This window comes from Sinocyclocheilus rhinocerous, unplaced genomic scaffold (genome assembly GCF_001515625.1).
Source record: "Sinocyclocheilus rhinocerous isolate Xijiao unplaced genomic scaffold, SAMN03320098_v1.1 scaffold155, whole genome shotgun sequence".
NCBI lineage: Eukaryota > Metazoa > Chordata > Actinopteri > Cypriniformes > Cyprinidae > Sinocyclocheilus > Sinocyclocheilus rhinocerous.
The window spans coordinates 577,920-601,265 of NW_015661891.1; the positions used below are offsets into that span (position 1 = coordinate 577,920).

The following is a 23,346-nucleotide window of genomic DNA, read 5'->3' on the forward strand; positions in this document are numbered from 1 at the left end:
TTTTTTTGCTTTCACTAGTTAATTTAAAATGGTCCTGCAGTGTGACAGACAATAAATCTACAAATATAGTTTTTCAATTTATATGAGCTAATTAAAGTCGCATGCAAAAAACATTTTTAAAGTTTATGTTACTCTGCACATACATTTCCAAAAATGTTTCATGTCAACTACCCAACTGCTTTTCAAACTAATCCTTTACTTCAATGTAATACAGCGCTGTATTCCTTGAGAATGCGATTTATGGAGAGCATTCAGCGTGCATTTTTATCCTTCAGTGCAGGGATGAAAAAGTTCATAAGCACAGGTATCCCATCAACCCCAGCTCTTATCTTCCCCTCACATATGAAGGTGGCTGGAGCATTGATGTGTGTGTGTAACGGTGTCTGGAGTCTCACCTGAATGCCTCTATCAGTCTCTCCACTTTCTGCGCTTCGCCTTGCACACGGATATGAGCCTGAAACTTCCTCAGAGCCTCATCCAACTCCATCCCCGAGAAATCCATCTCATCCACCACACAGCTATCAAAAAGAAGGAACAGAGAGAAAATGACAGAGGGAGAGAGAGTGTGTAAGAAAAACAAGGTATTAAGCAGACACATAAGATGAAAGCTCACATGGCCGGCTCTACGGTCAGTGGATATTTGAGGTTTAGCCCAGACCTTTGTGGAACTGTTTGGGGACATCCTTTGATTTTTTTTTTTTAATGCTGTATTACTACTATAATACCAATTTCAATTTGGGCTAAGTAAATTAATACTTTTATCCATCAAGCATTCATTAAATTGATGCATGCTTGATGGATAAAATTGTATATATATATATATTGACATTTCAGTTAAAAGGTCCCATTAACTTCACTCTCAGAATTACAATTTGTAAATTCTTTAAATGTAAATTAGTTCTTTAAAAGTACAACTGTCCAATACTTAAAATATCTAATAATTATAATATCTATATGAATCAAATTGGTCTGCAAATAGCTTCTTCAAATCCCTAGGGGGTTGTCATTAGGATGGAAGGCTCTGCATTAATTAAATGGTATGTTTGCTTTCACTTTGCAGCAGAATAAATTACAATTTGCATGTGATTTTATGTCAAACAGTCACAAATGTGGCTTTTATTAAGGATAATAATGACACGTGAAATCAAAAGCCACTGGTAGTGCCCAAGACCTTTGTGAAGTGTACCTTAACATTAACACAAATACTGCAAAGATAGAGTGATGGGATGTCAATAGACTTCAGGAGACATCACTCACAGATGATTTCAACCCACAACCAGGCCCAGAGTAATCGCATCTCAGCTATCAAAAACAATGAACTCCCACTTACATGAACAACTTTAAGGCTTATTTCAAATGAATGCACCAAACTGCCTTTATAAGGGATAATTCATACAAAAATTATGCAATTTATTTCCGTGCCATTGTTTCAGTCTTCAGTGTCACATGATCCTTCAGAAATCGTTCTAATATGCTGATTTGGTAATACTGGTAATACATGCTAATATTTTTAATATCTTCATGACCCCAAACGTTTGAACGGTAGTGTAGATTTTTACATAGCATAATAATTTTACAAAATCACTTTCACAAAAATAGCTGGTAATTTAACACATGAGTTAGTATGGACTACTTTTTGTGGTGCTCTTTGGATATTGGTGATTTCTTTATCATGCAGGTTTGAAATGACATAAATGATGGCAGAATTTTCATTTTTGGGGGGATTAAACTATTCCTTTAATGTCAAACAAAGTTCACAGCCCAAGAAGTCCAACTGAAGCTTCACTCCACATAGACAAATTCAGAACCACGGAAATGTTTATTCGATAAAATATATGTGATCTGTATGGAGGCGATAAATAATTGATCATTATTTTTACTTCCACCAATGTTTTCATGTTTATTGTGCTAAGCTGCCAGCTGGAGGTTTCAGAAAGAGAAACGGCTGTCGATTTGTACATAGAGCAGGTGCAGAGAGAGTAAGACATCTCTGCAGGGAAATAAATATCCAAGAACAGTGAGCCAATCTGTTCCTCTCTCCCTTTTGGTAAAGTTGCTGAAGAATATCCTTTCAGTATGAAAAACAGACTGTTCAAAGCTGAATAACTGAATGAACATTAACACACACAGATAACATAAAAACATACAAGGATAAACGCACACGCCATTATGTGCCTTGAAAAATAAATGTATTTCTACTATAGTCCATAATTTATAGTATATCTTTCATATGAATGGAAACATGATTATAGCATGCACATGTAGAGAAAGTCACTTAGTAGTCACTATAAAAGCATAAAATGCATATAATGCTTGCTTGCGTATTGGTTTCTTATTTTTGTTAGAAAATTTATTTTACAATCATTTGATCAATTAAATGTGTTGCTGCTAAATAAAAGTCAATAAAGTGTTCAGGTCTCACTTGAGCTGGTGTTGTTGCTTTAGCAGACCCAAGAGTTTAGAAAAATCATAAAAAATTACTAGCCAGAAAAACACTGGAAGATCTTTTCTAAAAGCCTGCTCGCAATAATGGACGCGCTTTGTATAGTAAGGACTGCACTAAACTTTAACTCTAATTTGAGCTTTCCCCGTGTGTCTGGAAGCACTGGGTGCTCATCTGTCAAACTGGTTACATTATCAACAGATATTGAGAGAGGAATCTAGTGTTTCTGCAGCAAGCTCATTAAGCTCATTTTCAAAAAGACAAGCATACAGATTCTTCAGGACAAAAAGAAAAACATAGTGCATTTTTGCCAATGTTCTCTTTTTTTTTTCTTCTCAGCAAGAAGCTTCAGAACAGTCAAAATGTACTCAGATACCGCACTGCAGACAAATGAATGTAGAGTGTGCACAGACATATTGTACAAAAAAATCATCCATTTCCATTTTCCAAACTGATGCCCTATGTAGGGTCCTGGAGGCTATATCAGCATTTCAGGCCAAAAAAAAGTAGAAAAAGTCCATTGCAGGGCTAACAAACAAATTTATTCAAACCTCTAAGCAATTTGTTATATCTCCACTTCACCTATCCCGTATGTCCTTCAATACCTGAAATGGATATGTCTGATTTAAGGGATACATTCAAAATGTGCACTATTAGGGGTACTCCAAGATCAAGGTTGGGAACATTGGTCTAATAGATCAGGAACAACCTCTCAAACGTCTTCATCAAATGAGAAACTGATTTACGGTCTTTAGGGTGCTATGTTGCCTTTTCTTTGGTACAACAACTGCAAAGTCTTGCAGAGTTTATGGATCATCAGGCTTGAGGAAAGAGGAAACAAGTGGTGAACATCTCCAAAAAGCTGGTTAGCACATTTTCTGAGCTCCCTGTGGCCGATTACAAAAGACTCTGGAGCCATGCCTATTGCATACACCTATTATGGAGACAATGGAATTGGAGCAACCTTGGGTTAAATGTCTTGCTCAAGGGTACTAAGAGAATACTATAGATCATGGCCAGGTCCTTATGAGCTCAATCCTGAGCTTTAGTCACTGTGCCACACCAACTAATGTGAACTGAACAGCAAGAAACATTCCCTTCCAGCACATTAAACCTTAAGGTGATAGGGGGATGTTTTCCCCCAGTAGACCTATTCAGGTTTCCCAGTAGCACATTACCTCCTGCGTGTTATTCTGCTGAAGATTACTGTACATCACAGCTTGTTCCTAAGGATGCATTACGGTCTGGGCTAATGGGATACGTTCCTGAAGAGCTTCTGAATGCCAGGGGCCTCCAGCTGATCAGCAGTCTGGTCTTTGATAGTGAGGGGATATTTTATTTTGTAATTTCACTGCCTTGATCACATGACCTTCAATGCTTGCAGCAATTTACAGAAAATCCATTCGTTCAACACCTTCAGTCACTTTTTGGCATTTAGCATGTGAGGAGATTTGTGCATGGTAGCATGCTGGTAAAGTTTTTTACTGTATGCACCATGACCATATGGCTGGTACAGTTTTTTTTTCTTTTCGCAAGCTCACTAATGTGCAATTAATTAACTTTGCAAATCTTAATTTTTGACTGCTACAAGTAGACACTATTAGGAACCTATAGGTACTTTAGATGTGTATAATTTCAGTTTGAGTGTCAATAAGGATGTCAGAATGTGACACGATTGATCACCTAGTCAACACCCTCAATCGTTACTAAAATTTTAGATGTTTATCAAACCGTTTGACATGTTGACATCTTTGACAAAATACTGTTGATGTTGCGCAGTCTGCAGTGGTTTCTAACCAAGATCTCACGGGGGTAATTTTGTATAATCTGACAAGAAACAATAATTCATTTTCTTTCTGCTCCTGCTAGTGCTTCTTTTTGGACATGTTATATGAAATCTGTCAACTTGTCGGGTGTATTTCTGCAAACTAACCTTTTAGAAAGTATGCAGGATTATTTATTTCTTGAACTTGACAGCCCCTGATCACCATTCACTTTCATAGTTGAACAATATTTTAGGTGACACTTTATTTTAAGGTGTCCTTGTCACAGTGTAATACTACATTTAAGTACTGAGTAATATTAATTAACTACATGTACTTACTGTAGGGTTAGGGTTTGGTTTAGGGTTACTTGCATGTAATTATGCATAATTTATTGTTATTAGAATAGTAAGTACATGTAACGTGTAACAAGGTCACCTTAAAATAAAGTGTTACCATATTTTATGTGCAATTACAGTGTACTTTACACAAGAATGTACTATGTAATATAAGGTGATGCATGCTGGGAGTGAACGTCTTGTTTATTCTTTTTTTTTACTTTTCTTTTTAACTCTTTTGTGTAAAACTCTCCTGTCATTTAATCTGGGCACTCACATGATTGATTAAAGCTCAAAATATACTTCGTTTTTTTGCATATGCTATGCTGCATACAGTCAAACCCCTTGCCTTTCAAAATATACTCCATTTGATAGCATGCATGAACACAAGTGGTCGACACGTGCTATAACATGTTTCATCTTTGTCCAGTGTCTGCGCTATTTTTCTCCAGGAGTTATGACTGATAAAAATGTCTTTGTACTCTTTTAAACTAAGGTTGTGGTTATCTAATAACCCACTTACACAAGTGCTTGTCAATGTGGGTGTCTGTTTTTGTTGCTGCCACCTTGTGGAACAACAGATTAGTGCAAAACAAATTAAATGTGCATGAGCTACCTGGGCATACAAAGTACCAGCGATTACAAAAATCGAGCAGTGCGTGTACAATACGCATGTACTAATTTGGTGTATGTGGACCTTCGTTTATGCATAAAAAACAATTTATACTTTACTCTAGTAATAGAATGGGTTTCCATGCCTTGCTTTGCATGACTTTGTCAAGGAGCTACGGCATCTAACATTGCGTGGGCAATATTGCCTCTCTCGCTCTGGAGAGAGGTGCATGCAAGCTTGGAGTGTTTGCTCTGTTATAATTTGGGGATACTGGGAATAAATGCTCTGCTTGTCCAAATAAGAAACAAGCCACTGAAGAACAAAGCTTGTCTTCTGGAAAACAGTAGAAACTGATAGACAGGTTGCCTTCTGAGTCAGGAGATCCAAAGAAGGAATCTAGATTGATGGTTTATTTAGTGCTTTTTTAAAACATGAAGTCTTTTTTTTTCTTTCCTTCCCCTTTATGTGTGTACCAAAGCAAATTTAATAGCAATGGCATTTGTTTTAATATGCAAAGGCTTGACTTGACTTGAGGGAAATAAAAATATTAGTGTCCATTTATCATATCGGCATGAAATATTCATGATATTCTGTTTTTGGCTACAGCAGAGAGTCTTTCATTTGTTGTGTTGCATGTTATAGCTCACGTCTTAAAGCAGTAGAAGTGAAGTCTTTACCTAAAATGAGCTGTACAGTTTATTTTTATGCCTAAATGTTTGGTTTAAAATTGCTTATTAATGATACTAATGTTTTCCAGCCAAGGGCAATGTGTTTTATTAGTTTTCTTGGTAATACTGTTGTTAATATTCCCAAATCACCAATTTTTAAACTAAATGTAAAGCTCTATGGTGAATGAAATTAGTAAATACCACATGCTTTCTTTTGTTTTACGCCAATATTAGTTAGTAAAGTAGCATACGTTTGATTTTAGAATTTATTAACTCCAGAAAAGTGTTTGTTGTGCATGAAAGTGATGAAAAACTGGAGAATAATGATTTGAAGTTATAATTAGCCTGAACCTAGTCAAATTTTGCCTATTGCGGCTTCCTGGAGCTGATAAATGCATTGTCAGATGAAACAAAGAGAAATACTGTTGGGGAATTAGGGAGTTATATCAAATGCATGTGTGGTAATACTCATATATATGAGTATGTATTTTCTCTCTCTCTCTCTATCTCTATGATCATTACTGTATCATGGCACATATAACTTTAAAATTCTTTTCTTCTACTGACATTTTAATATTAAGCCTACACACACCTTGACCTTTGCAAAAAAAAAAAAAAAAAAAGCAAGCTTTTGTGGAGATGTTGGGCAGAACAGAAAAAAAAAATTACAAGCACTAGGGATTGATGGATTACCACAGCATTATAAAGCTTTCTGGGGAGTATTTGAAAGACCTTTCCAGGGCTCTACAGGAAAATAATAAAGCTCCCAAATGCTCCAAAATATGTCAGGGAGGAGTTATTTCTTTACTTTTAAAGATCGAAGACCTTTGCATACTTTTGGTGCATCCACAAATGTAACATTCATATACATATTCATATTCATATTCATACATATCCCTTCACACTGGTGTTTCTCCCTCAACATTTAGACAGGCTCGTATAACCCCACTACTTAAGAAACCCACCCTTAACCCATCTCTTTTAGAGAACTACAGACCGGTTTCCCTTCTTCATTTCATTGCAAAAACACTTGAACGAGCTGTGTTCAACCAAGTCTCTGCCTTTCTCACACAGAACAACCTCCTTGACAGCAACCAGTCTGGTTTCAGAAGTGGACATTCAACCAAGACTGCCTTGCTCTCAGTTGGCTCTTGTTCTGTCCAGGCTGGACTATTGCAATGTTCTCTTGGCAGGTCTTCCAGCCAGTTCTATCAAACCTTTACAATTAATCCAGAACGCAGCAGCAAGATTAATGTTTAACGAGCCAAAAAGAATGCACGTCACACCCCTGTTTATCAATTTGCACTGGCTACCAATAGCTGCTCGCATAAAATTCAAAGCATTGATGTTTGCCTACAAAACCAGCACTTGCTCTGCACCCCTTTACCTAAATTCATTACTTCAGACTTATATGCCCTCTAGAAGCTTGCGTTCTGCAAGTGAACGTCGCTTTATTGTGCCATCCCAAAGAAGCACAAAATCACTTTTACGGACTTTTAAATTATTCAAAGCATTGATGTTTGCCTACAAAACCAGCACTTGCTCTGCACCCCTTTACCTAAATTCATTACTTCAGACTTATATGCCCTCTAGAAGCTTGCGTTCTGCAAGTGAACGTCGCTTTATTGTGCCATCCCAAAGAATAATATAATAATCATATAATGGCCAATGTTATTTTAGTATTATTTATATATAAATAGTACTTATTAAAAATAAATAGTACTTATTAAAAATAAACATACAAATTTGAATAAGCTTTTATTGTTTATACTTTTAATTTTAGTTTTAGTCATTTTGTTATGTGCTTTCATTCATTCATTCATTCATTCATTCATTCATTCATTCATTCATTCATTCATTCATCCATCCATCCATCCATCCATCCATCCATCCATCCATCCATCCATCCATCCATCCATCCATCCATCCATCCATCCATCCATCCATCCATCCATCCATTCATTCTTTTGTCTCTGAAGATACCTTAAAGTACACATAGGGCCTAATATAAGTGTGGATGCATTTACACATTTAAAGGGATAGTTTACCCTAAAATGAAAATTCTGTCATCATTTACTCACCCTGAAGCTGTTCCAAACCTGTATGAGTTTATTTCTTCTGTTGAACATAAAGGAAGATATCTTGAAGAATGTGGATAGATGTTGGTGAGTAAAACATCACAGAATTTTCATTTTTAGGTGAACTGTCTCTTTAAATCTAGAAGATGCATCACTTCAAAATGTACTGCACTGTATACACACACACACACACACACACACACTGACTCTGCTAAGAGGCCTCAAGAGTGTATCATTTCCAAGTGCAAAGCTCTGCAGAGCTCAGCAGCCAAGGGAGATCTCATTAAAAGATGCCATGACTCTCCAAATCCACGGAGAAAAAAAAAAAAAAAATTCTTCCATTTAAAAGTGTAAATATTCTCTCTTTTATGATATTGTTCTCTTTTTCGCACACAGTTACAGATTCTCATTGCTCTTATTTAAGCTATGGATACTAAGAGGCATTTTCATATACTCACTCTAACACATCTCTGTTAAACGGCTTCTTGCTGTTGCCAAGAAACTCGCCGATCATCTGTCGGCTCAGCCCCTTCCTCTGGAGCAGGAAGTGTGCCACACCTATAGGTGTATCCGGAATGAACCCACGAGAGATGAGAAACTGGAGGCCTTTGTCTGGATTTCTGTTTGATGCACAGAGAAAGAGATAAACAGAGAGAGAAAAACTGTCAGCAGCACTGTTAAAACTTGAACCCAAGTACATACAGTATTGGATAGGCATTAACTTACAATATTAATATTATAATATTACAACAGGATTTGTATTGTAATTGCATTGGATTGTACCAGAAAAAGTAAAAAAAATCTAGCAGATTTTTGCGATTCTGTTTGATGGCAAAGTTAAAAAAACAAGCCACTAGTCAAATGAATTTTAGTCAAAATTGACTATTCAAATTCACTAGTCAAAATTGCATTTTTTTTGTCAAAGACACCATAATTTGATCTAAAAGAGAACGATTATAAGCGGATTGTTTTAGTCACTACACAAAGCTATTGTATGACTTCACAAGATGGGCAAAATAGTGCATCAGTTATAATTCTATCATGCTATGGTGTTTATTGTCATTTAGGAGCTTGACAGGTCCAATACTTATTATACAACACCAATATTATTTTCAAAAAATGATGTGTTCCAAAGGAAAAAACATTTTTTCTTTCATTTTTTTTTAAATGTTTTGTTGTTATTATTGGATATAAAGATGTAAAATATATACATGACACTTGAAAAAAAAAATGCTTTATGTGTCTCTTGTTAAAGGAGTTTCAATCTCATACAGTCCCTCAGACATTTTCTCATTCCACAGAAGCCAAGTGGGTATTAATAACCACAATTTTTCTATGCCAACACCAATATTATTTTCAAAAAATGATGTGTTCCAAAGCAAAAAAAAAATTTATTTACATTTTTTTTTAAATGTTTTGTTGTTATTATTGGATATAAAGATGTAAAATATATACATGACACTTGAAAAAAAAATGCTTTATGTGTCTCTTGTTAAAGGAGTTTCAATCTCATACAGTCCCTCAGACATTTTCTCATTCCACAGAAGCCAAGTGGGTATTAATAACCACAATTTTTCTATGCAGTGGCTTATCAATAACCAGAATGTCAACGCTTTCCTGCCTTCAGACAATAAAAGTGACAACGGGGGACAGAAAGAAGCTTCTCGGCTGTACTTTATAGAGTTGCTTTATTCCTTCAGTCAGCATTCTCATTGCTAAGTCTTTGCCCTGGGAGAAAAAAGTACATGGATTTATAGAGGGTCCACTAAACTTTCATTCATCCACATGCTGAGAGAACCGTGTATTTCTGGTTTGCCTGACTGCATTCTACAATCTCCCTATTCCACTCTATCTTCCCTATTCATTGCAATGATTTACTCCTCATAATAAATGTACAACCCCTGACGTTACTGTCTAGCTTTACTGAGGGGAACATAATGTAGTTTATGAACAGCCTGTTTGTCAGTTACAATAAAATGCCTGTCACTATGTTTTATTTTAAAGAAATTGAAATGAAATGCAATAGTGTGATATGTGGTTCTGAATAGGTTGTGCTGTTTTTATTTGGTCTATTTATCGTGATGGAAAAACAGTGTAACGATGGGCTCATTCTTAAACAAGTTAAATGGCCATAAAACATCTCTAATGTGCACCGTTTTTTTTTTTTTAAATGGTTGTAATTCTAGCAGAAAACTATTATACAAATGCTGCTAATTGGTTTAATAACAGTGCTGAATAATATTCCGCTCATCCGGGCATCGCAGACTCACTCTCTTTTGTTTCATGCAAACTCAACCACTGCCTACGATCTTGTGTCTCTGTGATAGTTATCAATTGACTTCAGTATTAATAATACTTCAGATTTATTAAAATATGCTGTTTTCATCTTTTTTTGATATGCAGGATGATTGTTTTCTACACTGCAATGGATTTAAGATTTTAAAACAGTCAATATCTCTTGTCCCTATAATTATTTATGTGGTGAAAAGCAGTGAAAAAAAGTGGTATGACTGTGCCTTATCCCTTAAATGTTTGCCTAATTTAAACTTGTTTATTTGTCTTGGGTTAAAGCCACTCGATATCAACTGTTTTTTACACGGAAGCTTTGCTTTTAGTGAGCTAATAAAATATTTCAACACAAAAGCTAAACATCTGATCATCAGATCTTAAAAGATGAAAATCCATAACGAATGATAAACATTTAGCATTTATTGTGTGGAATTTATCCAAATCCGGTAACACTTTATTTTAAGGTGTCCTTGTTACACATTACATGTACTTAATATTATAATAACAATAAATTATGCATAATTACATGACTTCTTATTGTGGATTCTTATTGTGCTCCAATAAAGCTGCAATTATGCACCAAGGGTGAAAATATAATTCAGTTGTGTGTATTAAGGATGCATAATCTCCTAACCAAATGCTTACCAAAACAAAGGAGTCTCCCATTTTATATATAAAAAAAATGTCATAAAAAGACATGTCCACCATATGTTATTATTACAAATGACACTATTTACAATAAATGCAAAACAAGGTAGATGCTCTTTTGCAATAGCAGATAGATGCTGAAGCGATTGATAGAATAAATGTAAATATAAACAAATTGAATCTTGTTTACATTAAGTGCAAATAGTGATAAATGCGATTCACATAAAATACTGTATTTGTAGAAGTAATATGCTGTTTGTACTAAGGGTAAACTGTCTGAGCAAAGATGGCTTGGAGCAAAAATAGCCTTTGGCAACAAGGTTGGCTGTTTGCACTTAGTGTGAAAAGACACTGCCATTAAATAAACCAGTGAAGGTGTGAATAATATGTTTTAAGGGATTGCATTTCTAAAAGTACACAGGGCCAAAAGTGCTTCCAGTTGAAGAAATGCCTATCTTCACATCCAGATAGACAGAAAGAGCTTTTGCGACAAGTAGCTACATAAAGTTCACCTGACACTCAACTAACATCTATGCTCTGGTTCTATTCTGGTATTGTAAGAAAAAAGGGGGCAGGTGAACTGCAGGTATAAGTCCTGCATAAAACATGACACTTACATGACAGATGGAGCACAGCTTTTTGAAGGCACCTTACGGTCATGGCCAGTCTCCTATATTTACACATAAACAGAATCTAACATCTATGTTGAATCCCACACACAATCTCCTCGCTTTCTTTTCTCCTCTCACCTGCTGTTTTCTTCTCTTTTGGGGAAAAGAAACATTCTCATTCTGTTCACGAGGCAGGTGAAAACTCAATTTAGAGCGTTATACTCACTCTGCTTACCAACCGTCCTTCGTTCACACATCAGTGTCCTCTATATGTCCTTGACATGCTCTTTCCAACAAATACAGGCTCATAAAGCCCCCACAATCCTCCTCTTTTCTTAATTATCTGTTTAGGGAAAGCACATTCTGGTCCCCAAATCTCTCTGTTAATCCAAACTCAGATTTCGGCATCTTGGCTCACACACACACACACCTGCTTTAGATTCAGTCTGAGCTGTCACAGGTATTAAGGCTACCCTGCAGAAAATGAACTGCTGGAACTAATGACAACCCCTCTCTCTTTTCACTCACTCTCTTGGAGCAAAACCTCCATTTGATTAAAAATTGCCTTATCCTTATCTGTCGGGGTGTTTGAGGCGATGAAGTCTGAGTAAAGGACAGACTGGTTTATTTTTATTTTGCTTTTTTTGATAATGTTAAAAGTAGGGCTGTCGATTAATTAGCAGATTTAATCAAATTAATTGAATCAGCTGCAAGTTTAATCAAAGAAATCACGGATATCTGTATTTGATGAGAAAAGCCCCCAAATTAAGATAAATCAAAGAAAAACCAGCCCGATCTCACGGCAATTCGTACATATTTTACGAGGTGGCTAATTCGTACGAATGCGTACGACCTCACTCATACAAATTCATAAGATTTTTGCTAAATCGTACGTATTTTACGAGTTGCACAATTCGTATGAATTTGTACGAATGACCTACACCCAACCCCAGCCCTAAGCCTATCCGTCACCGGGGTTTAGACAAATCGTACAAAATCGTATTAGTGAGGACATATGAATTCATACGAATTAGCCACCTTGTAAAATACATACGAATTGGTTTGTGAGATAGTGTTGGAAAAACTCTTTTTTGATGTACTGCGTTATGGATGTTTTAGAAATCCAAGCATGTTTAGATATGTTAATGAACGACTGTCTCTATATTCACTCACATTGGTTAAGTGAATGATCAAATGACTCACTTGTTGTCAACTACTGACCTAAGATGTAACCTCTACAAAGGGTCAGTGTTACATATATATATATAAAAAGTAGGAATAATACAACACCAATTTGTTATATGTGCACTCTAGATGCAATGTTAAATCTGGCTTTTCAATTAATTTAGACATACTTTTGATTTAAGCCTCACCCGAGCTTGATTCTTGCCGAATCAAGAAAGAAAGTCATATGGATTTTGAACAACATGAGGCTGATTTAACGATGACAATATTTTCATTTTTGGGTGAACTAATCCTTGAATGACAGATGAAGCTGAGTCATTTGAGGGATTTAACCATATGTTCAAAATTCTCACTGTGTACTTTCCTTTATTTAAAGGAAATCTGATGAGCGGGTGGAAAATAAACAGCCTCCCACTCAGCTTGGCAGCCGGCATCGCCCTCCCAGCTGATTCATAATCAAGTGCACACATACATTCACTCAGCCCTATAAAACAGATGAATCCCTTCTGTTACATTCTACCGTGAATATTGTCGCCATCAACACAGGGCAAAGAAGGTTTCACTTGGTGAAGGTGGGAAATAAATGAGTAGACCTTGCACCTTCCCTTTCGCAAGATGGATAAAGAGCCGCTGTGCGTAAACGCAAGCCTATTTGTCCATTATGTAAGTTACCAAGTCAGGAACATGCTGTTAGATGCTTTCTGCAAATGTATTTTTGAAGCTTTTTTTTTTTTTTTTACCAGTCGCTCGTGACTCGTGACTTTTCTACTTTTATTTGTCTCTGCTGTCACACACACATGATTAATTTCAGTACAAAAAGCATCCATTAAGAGGTAGGAACAATGCATTTCAGCTTGGACACTGTAACAGCAATGAAAGGGCAACTAAACAGAAGCTAGCACATGGAGATCTTGGATAGTTTAATATACTACAGAAAACCACTGCTTCCATCTGAATAAGATTTTAACTTTTTAAAGCCACATTCCCCCAATGGCTTTTTTATAGCTGATTAAGAACTTTTAATTAGGCCCTCTAACTTCAGAATATTTCTCTCATTTTAAAGGAACTACAAATGGCACTGAAGTGCCATTGCATAGGGTAGTAAATGTAGAAGTAAGGGTAAAAGTCATTTATTTCTTCAATTATTGGAGTGGAATATTTAATTTTCTTTTAAAAGAGACTGTACAATAGGAAGCAGAGAAAAGGATCTACTTTATATGAAGTGTCTTTAACCACTCTGCACTAACATTTAAATAATTTGATGCATTGTGCTTATTGTGTGCATCCATGTTTTTACCTTGTGATTATATTTAATAAAAATACTAAAAATACCTGATTGATTGATTGATTGATTGATTGATTGATTGATTGATTGATTCATTGATTCATTCATTCATTCATTCATTCATTCATTCATTCATTCATTTTCATTCATACATATGTAGTAGTCAAATACGCCTAATAGGCATAAAGTGGAACCAAAACAACTAACCTACCTAGAATAATTATCAAACTTGTTGGATACAATATATTGGCAATACTTGTGACTGGATTTTAGTTCATCGTGACTCGTGACTTTTCTACTTTTATTTGTCTCTGCTGTCACACACACATGATTAATTTCAGTACAAAAAGCATCCATTAAGAGGTAGGAACAATGCATTTCAGCTTGGACACTGTAACAGCAATGAAAGGGCAACTAAACAGAAGCTAGCACATGGAGATCTTGGATAGTTTAATATACTACAGAAAACCACTGCTTCCATCTGAATAAGATTTTAACTTTTTAAAGCCACATTCCCCCAATGGCTTTTTTATAGCTGATTAAGAACTTTTAATTAGGCCCTCTAACTTCAGAATATTTCTCTCATTTTAAAGGAACTACAAATGGCACTGAAGTGCCATTGCATAGGGTAGTAAATGTAGAAGTAAGGGTAAAAGTCATTTATTTCTTCAATTATTGGAGTGGAATATTTAATTTTCTTTTAAAAGAGACTGTACAATAGGAAGCAGAGAAAAGGATCTACTTTATATGAAGTGTCTTTAACCACTCTGCACTAACATCATTTGATGCATTGTGCTTATTGTGTGCATCCATGTTTTTACCTTGTGATTATATTTAATAAAAATACTAAAAATACCTTGATTGATTGATTGATTGATTGATTGATTCATTGATTCATTCATTCATTCATTGATTGATTGATTCATTCATTCATTCATTCATTCATTTTCATTCATACATATGTAGTAGTTAAATACGCCTAATAGGCATAAAGTGGAACCAAAACAACTAATCTATGGAGAATAATTATCAAACTTGTTGGATACAATATATTGGCAATACTTGTGACTGGATTTTAGTTCAATAATGTTTACTGTGTATATCAGCCTTGAGAAAACAGAAATCGAATTGATTCGTTGCCCTAGTTGAAAAACAAGAATATTTGGGCGCGAAATATACTTAACTGCCCATACTGTTGCAATTCAAAATGTGTCAAAACACAATTCAATATGCTGCATTTTTAGCAAGGGATGCCATTTTGTGTAATAGCGAACTGTTCATCTACAATTAGTTTTGTCTTTCAGGATAATTACTGTCATGGAGAAGCAATAGTTTGAGAATAATCTTGCTGAATCACACTTCTTTAAAATGTCAGCATGTTTTAGCTATGTGAATCCTAACACATTCGATTTAATGGAACAGACGATTGAAACTCTATTAACCTATTAACCCCTTAAGTGCTGAGATTTGTTGCCGCCAACTACGTACATTTACAATGTGTTAATCAGCATAAGGATCAGCATTTGCAGAAAGTTTCTGACCTTAATCTGTTATGTTTATGATGCATAGTCCAGCACAGTCCTGATTCAACCTTTCCCATCATGCACCTCTGTTATGTTTCGCGTATAGAGAGCTCTTATCAAACTCTGCCTCAGTCACTCTTGGCTGAACATAGAGAATAGACATGCGGGAGCAGAATTTTAATTGGCAGCGATGTGACACTGCAGAAATAAAGCCAACAGGATTTGTAAAGTGGAGTTGCATTTCTCCAGCTTTCAAAAACAGATGTCCTTGTTGGAAAGATGCACCTGGGTGATAGGATAGTTACAGGAGTGGACAGTTCTTTGGAATGCAAATATAACTGATTTATAAGAAGCAAATAGAAAAAGAAAGAGACATCTTGATGGAATATGCAAATTAGTGCATGATAAACAATGTGCAATTAATAAACACAGCTAAAAAAAATTAAAAACAAAACAAACCAAAATGATTGAACTAAAATAAACATTAAATGAATTTAATATTCAAAAAGTGTTGAGGAAAAATGTATATGTTATAATATACATAAATATTTGTGTTTACGTAATACATTGATCTAAAAAAAAATTGAACTAAAATAAACATTAAATGAATTTAATATTCAAAAAGTGTTGAGGAAAAATTTATATGTTATAATATATAATATAATATACATAAATATTTGTGTTTACGTAATACATTGATCTAAAAAAAAAACTGTCCAATTTTACTTGAATTTACTCTATATGCAAGTTACACAAGATTATTTCAAATCAGACACTTATTGTGATTTAGGGGTGCAGCAAAATAACATTTGAATGCCTTCGGGGAGATTGCCATATTGCAGTCATGCATGAATTTTAGAAATTATGTTCCTTGCTAGTAAACCGACATGATCTTGATGTTATCTAATCCTTATCAAATCCATTATGTATGAATAAAGGAACAAACTGGTCCTGTATTAAAAAATGAAATCTCAAGGAAACATGTTTCAGATTAGGCCTCTGTGAAATGAGCTTGAGCAAATTAGCCATTTGGATCAAAAAATACATACACAGTGGAGAGAACTGCAATGTATAATTAGGTATAACAGTCAACAATGCAGTGATCTTACCCTGCTATATCTTTATCTATAATGCAGTGATCTTACCCTGCTTACCCTGCTTACTTCAAAATAAATATCAAAATAGTAATATTCAACATACAGTAGCTGAAAGCAGTAATTACACTTTATAACTCTGAATAGTTGGTAGTCACCATTTAAGTGGTATTCTTGGGACATTATGACAAGGAAACCGATTGCTTTCCCTTATCTGACACACCTGATTCAACTCATCAGCTCATTAGAGACTGTAAGACTTGAAATGGTTGTGTCAGTAAATGTAAACAGTAAACAGAGACATCCAAATGTGAGCCTTTAGGACAGGTTTAGAAAGCACTGCTATTTAGTGTCAAAATGCAAACCATTATTGAAATGGTATTTATGGCAAGCTCATTATCTGAAGAGTGATGCTGAAGACCAAATGTGGAAGCAAAAACTGTACAATACATTTTGAGGGGCTATAGAATCCCCATCCAGAAATGGTGGAAACTTAGAAAACGGACAGATATAATATGTTCCCCCTTTCATTTTCCTCGTATATATCTCTCTTCCTTATGCACACAACCCAGATAAACCTAATAGTCTCATTATTGTAGTGTGCTATTAATTAGACAACTAGTACTACTTTTAAAATGTCTTTATGTTTGCAATGGAGCAAGATGAGATTAAGGAAAAGGGAGTGAGACAGCACTTTAAATAAAAGCAGTGCTATTAATAGGGTCAGACAAACCCAAGGTGACAGGCATCAGGGAGGGGGTGTTAGCCACAGCTGGAGACAGAACAAGATGACAGGAGTGAGACAGGGAAGCGAGACAGAGACAGAGAGAGACTAGAATTTGGTGAAGTTTTGAAGAGCAGCCCTCATGCAGCTATAATAATGGCAGGTGAGGACAGCTTGATAAAATGAGAGAGAAAAGGGTTTTATAGCTTAAAATATCTGGCATTAGTCACTTCAAGCAAGTGTGATGTAAAGAGTTCTGCCACCATAACAATCAACTGGAGATAAGAGGTTCTCTGGGTACTCACATGTTGAAGAGGTTCAGGCCAATACGATATAGGCGTTTTCGCATGACGTCAGTGGAGAGGGTAGGAGATTTGCAACTGGTTGGGTTTTCGCAGTGGTATCGGGGCAAGCTAAGAATCATAGCCTGTAAAGCCTCTTTGGACGAGACCTCAGAAGCCGATTGAGCTGATGTGGATGTACTGCTGCTACTCATCTGCTCTGAGCTGTTGTCCGCTGTGTCTGACTCAATTCGCTTAGCTTCCAAAACCTCTACAATTGGGGTGACTGGCGTCTCTGCAACCTCTGGTGGAGACAAGGTTTCAGAGGTTATTGCTGTCTCTACCGGAATTGCTGGTTCTGGAACTTCCTGTTTCTCCAAGACCAGAGGTGTAAGATCCTCCCCAAGCTCCTCCTCACTTGGTGGAGGAGCTGGGAAATCGCCATCTGGTATTTCCTCAGCATCCTGCTCTAGGGGTGGAGGAGCTGGATCCTGTGGAGATGGTGGTGGTTGTCCTTGTTGAGGTTGTTCCTTTGCATCACTGACCGGAGGTTGCTGTGGGCTCTCAGTAATTATGGCCCCCTGCTGGACACAATTACCGAGAGAAACAGAGGTGGAGGACTCCATAACGGAAGAGGACATGTGAAAGTTCTTGCTGTCAATTTGAACTGTCACATCCCGGAAGGCCATCATCAGCTTGCTGGCACTCCGGGCCACGTTCTCAGAATTGTCTACTTGGCCTGTTCCAGGGTCCATGGGGCCACCTTCTTGGACTGTTCCTGCCAACCCAGATTTGCCACCAGCTGTACTAAAGGCCTCTGAGCTAAACTGGTAGGTGCCACCTTCTTGGAGTGAACACATGGTCTTCATGCTCCAGTTACTAAGTGCATCATCAATGGATTTGGCAAGAGACTGGACTTGCTCATTGAAGGAATCTTCGAGGTCAGTGAGGGAGCCACCTACCGTGGTGGGCAAGGATGGGGACCGGACAAGGGGGATACTTGCCAGATTGCAGCCTTCAGCCAGCGCCCGTTCAGCTGAGATACCCTCTGTATTTTGCACCCGCACTTTTCGCAGGGAGATACGGCGTGGCAAACGACTTTCGAGGAGGGAGTTTCGGATCTTCTCAAAGTTTTTGCTGAGCTGATACTGGCGAAAAGCCGTCTGGATCTTGCAAGCAGCACGGCGTGAGATGAGGTGGCCCCCATATTTGTGCTCTAACATTTCGATCTGCAAAGAAAGAGATATGAAACAAGGTCAGATAAGGCAACATTATGACAAGCAGAGACAAAAACCCACAGTAAGAGATGACAGCATGAAATTAAATCAATAACAAGACTTACTACATATTGCTAAATATCATGACATGCTGAGACAAACCAATTTTTAAGTCCCCGACTGCCTTTCATGCAGAGACTCTTAATAAAATTTGCCAATAAATGCCAATACACTGTATACAACAGTGAAAGCAATTACCCCACAGTAAAAAAAGAAACACTGAAGTACATGTATTAAACTGTGCATTAACAGTTGTGTTAATTAGACTGCATTTATGGTTTAGGCGTTAAAAAAGGTTTCAGAGGTTATTGCTGTCTCTACCGGAATTGCTGGTTCTGGAACTTCCTGTTTCTCCAAGACCAGAGGTGTAAGATCCTCCCCAAGCTCCTCCTCACTTGGTGGAGGAGCTGGGAAATCGCCATCTGGTATTTCCTCAGCATCCTGCTCTAGGGGTGGAGGAGCTGGATCCTGTGGAGATGGTGGTGGTTGTCCTTGTTGAGGTTGTTCCTTTGCATCACTGACCGGAGGTTGCTGTGGGCTCTCAGTAATTATGGCCCCCTGCTGGACACAATTACCAAGAGAAACAGAGGTGGAGGACTCCAAAACGGAAGAGGACACATGAAAATTCTTGTTGTCAATTTGAACGGTCACATCCCGGAAGGCCATCATCAGCTTGCTGGCACTCCGCTTGCTGTTCTCAGAATTGTCTACTTCAGAATTTCCTACTTGGAATGTGGCAGGGTCCATGGGGCCACCTTCTCGGACTGTTCCTGCCAACCCAGATTTGCCACCAGCTGTACTAAAGGCCTCTGAGCTAAACTGGTAGGTGCCACCTTCTTGGAGTGAACACATGGTCTTCATGCTCCAGTTACTAAGTGCATCATCAATGGATTTGGCAAGAGACTGGACTTGCTCATTGAAGGAATCTTCGAGGTCAGTGAGGGAGCCACCTACCGTGGTGGGCAAGGATGGGGACCGGACAAGGGGGATACTTGCCAGATTGCAGCCTTCAGCCAGCGCCCGTTCAGCTGAGATACCCTCTGTATTTTGCACCCGCACTTTTCGCAGGGAGATACGGCGTGGCAAACGACTTTCGAGGAGGGAGTTTCGGATCTTCTCAAAGTTTTTGCTGAGCTGATACTGGCGAAAAGCCGTCTGGATCTTGCAAGCAGCACGGCGTGAGATGAGGTGGCCCCCATATTTGTGCTCTAACATTTCGATCTGCAAAGAAAGAGATATGAAACAAGGTCAGATAAGGCAACATTATGACAAGCACAGACAAATATCCACAGAAAGAGATGACAGCATGAAATTAAATCAATAACAAGACTTACTACATATTGCTAAATATCATGACATGCTGAGACAAACCAATTTTTAAGTCCCCGACTGCCTTTCATGCAGAGACTCTTAATAAAATTTGCCAATAAATGCCAATACACTGTATACAACAGTGAAAGCAATTACCCCACAGTAAAAAAAGAAACACTGAAGTACATGTATTAAACTGTGCATTAACAGTTGTGTTAATTAGACTGCATTTATGGTTTAGGCGTTAAAAAAACTGTTTCACTCACTCCAAACATTCTTTTTGAATAAACTTTTGATTAAATAATTTGTGGACATAGCGGGTGAAAATATAGTCAAGACAGCCAAACTGTGATAGGACCTTGCAGAACAAGAATAACCCATATTGTAGTGCATGAGAACTTTGTCTAGACTTTTACACAGCCAAAACTTTGATATTGCTATACACACACCCTTTAGATTTTTTCATAGCTTGTGTCCTTACAAAAAGGACATTCTCTGGGAACTGTTTGGCTCAAAATCCAAAGGTAAATCACCCTCAACTAACACTTTCAGAAATTATTAGATTTTGAGTACCCATGTGGTCAGTCAGAACAGATTTGCCTTTGCCTGCCACCTTCTATCCATCCATCTATTTTCCGAATCGTTTGTTCTAAATAGGGTTGTAGGGATGCTGGAACCTATCCCATCCTCTCGGGCCATAGGGTGGCCATCACAGGGCCTGTTAAACTGAAATGACTAACACCGAAAATCCATCTTATTTTAGTAATCTACATTTGTCTCAGACTAGGTTAGAAAGGAGAGATATGTCTGGGGAATATTACGTTTTGAATAGGGTCTGGGCTCTGAGCTACAGAGTTTCTTATCAGAAGAGGCTTGAGCTGGGAATGCTACTGCTAGTTCACAACCTGCCTTGAATATTTATTGTTTTTACCCAGAATGTTCCATTGGTGCACACATACACCATTGGACACTCTATTTAAAAGTAAATATGAACCTTAAAAGAAAGAAACAGGTTGTATTTGAGCATGAAGCCTCACACCTGGAACCTTATCAATAGCAAGGGATGAAATAGCAGTGGTGGCCTTGGACACAAGATGGAATTTCAAAAAGAATGCTAGAGTTGACAAGGATGTCTTTTCTTTATTTTCATACACTACATGTGCCTTGAAATATGAGAGTGGACAAATCAAGGATGTCGCCACTGTTTCACACAGCAGATCTATGTGACATTCAGCGCTATTTATTTTCTGGGCTTTTCGAAAGGTAAAAGAGATAAATGACAGTATGGTTGAAACACAATGAGATGAAATACAGAGAAGATACGCAGACAAATTTGATTTCTGGGATCACAAAACCACTAAGATAGCTGTGATCTCTATAACCCTGAGGTGTGGTAAAAACACCAGGTGCGCAACAGAGCAGGGGCATGAAAGAGGGTGAGAGCAAAAGACAAAGAGACATGAAGGCGTGTAACGAATGCAGTCCTGCTGCAAATCTACCCATTAGCCAGCTGTCAGGTCCGTTTCCGATCACTTCACTAAGCGGCGCCGGGGAGAGAGATCATTCCGGAACCACTGCAGCCGTAAAGGAAGGGGGTATAGCAATGACACCACTCCCTATCAACTCAGCCCAGGCAAATCAGACTTGACAGCTGGATCAGCACTCTGTCCAAGCTCACTTCTTCACCACCCCAGCAAAAAATGACATATCATGCATATCCAAACAAGACAGGCTTACATAAACTACACAAGAAAGGTGATGGAGGTCAGTGTTAAACAGAAATCCTACCCTGTTGTCAAAAAACCTACTCAGTCTCAGCCCTCGGACCGTTGGCTGAACGTCTGATGCATATGGCACATACAATTGGAAACACTTCAGGAGTTTTGAAGTCATCATCTGATTGGTTGAATTCTACTGAATTTCCAGGATACGTCTTTGTCATGTTCTGTAACCTTCCCTCTGGAAACAAAGACGCCATGGCGCCAAACCCCCTCATTGAGGAACAAAGCCATTGTATTTACAACTGTGATGATGAGCACTTATCAGCATCAACTAAACGCTAGATTTCTAAAGGGACATTTCCATGCCCCTAAACATGACACGGCACAAAACGAAATATGACTGGTTGCTTTATGGCCTCTTGGGCAGTCCTTGGCCATTCAAAGCGGCCAAGGTTCCCAGACCTTCTGCTGTTACTCTGAAGGTCTGGCTACGTGAGACTAAAACCCCCGATATGATTCCCCAGACTAAAAGTTTATGGGGTTTTCTGATTGGAAATTCTAAAATAGTTTGGTAATCCATCAATCCAACATTTTTGGCAATTTGTTGTGATTATACAGTAGCTTACAATTAGCTAGGCCAGGGGTTTTCAACCTGTGGGGCACCTGTCAAGGGGGGCGCGAGCATCAGTTAATTCAGAGACATTCTCTTGAGAATTTATGAATATGAGTTAACAAATCTTTAGCAATCCACTAGGGGGCAATCTGACTCCCACTGCTAGTCGACAGTTAGAGCAGAGTTGGCTCGAGTATCAGTCACGCTCAGTGTTGCCAAGTCCGCGGTTTTCCCGCGGAATTGGGCTACTTTAACACTTGCCGCGTTTTGTAGTTTTGAGTAGCAATTAGGCGGGTTTTGTTGTGAAAACCTGGCAACCCTGGTCACGTTTATTGACAGTGTAAGATGATTTACGATTAGCCGTGTCGGAAATCCAACCACGGATTGGCATGTTGTTATCTCAGAAACTGGCTCAGCCATCACATTGAATCAGGTAAACTGGTTATATATTTATGTTTCAGTATAATTACGCACGCTATACCAGGGGCGGTTCTAAACCCTTTTTAGGTGGGTTTCAGCCCCCCATCTGTCACCTTAGCCCCCCAAAACTATCTTAACGATCAGGCCAGTGCTGCTTCCTCGAAAGTTTTTCATTCTCACGTGTTTTAAGTCTTGTCAGTTTAAACATTAAAGTAATTTTAAGCCATTTAAGCCAAATTGACATCTCAATGCGGTACTCACACACTGTGATAAAGCGTTTCTATGCGCACAGCCCACACACCTGAAGTGAACAGATAGCCTTCTCAGACAGCAGGTGAATACCAATGGCTGTCTTGACAAGTATCCTTGTAAGCACAGTCGGTTGTTTTAAGTGAATGTAAACAGTAAAGAAAATATCAAATGTACATCAGTATAACGGATCCGTGCATTTCTTATGTAAA

At 37.7% G+C, this 23,346-nt stretch overlaps 1 protein-coding gene across 1 annotated transcript in view; it reads right to left on the reverse strand.

Annotated features, from left to right (window-relative positions):
• Positions 1–358: 358 nt before the first annotated feature.
• LOC107726838 (IQ motif and SEC7 domain-containing protein 3-like) overlaps positions 359–23,346 on the reverse strand; it is a 99,872-nt gene continuing 76,884 nt past the window's right edge. Inside the window, exons 3-6 of the mRNA XM_016536541.1 lie at positions 19,163–20,041; positions 17,568–17,788; positions 8,362–8,523; positions 359–518 (exon numbers count right to left, since the gene is read on the reverse strand). Of these exons, the coding sequence (XP_016392027.1) occupies positions 392–518; positions 8,362–8,523; positions 17,568–17,788; positions 19,163–20,035 (1,383 nt within the window). The 5' untranslated portion in view covers positions 20,036–20,041 and the 3' untranslated portion in view covers positions 359–391. The remainder of the gene's footprint in view (positions 519–8,361; positions 8,524–17,567; positions 17,789–19,162; positions 20,042–23,346) is intronic.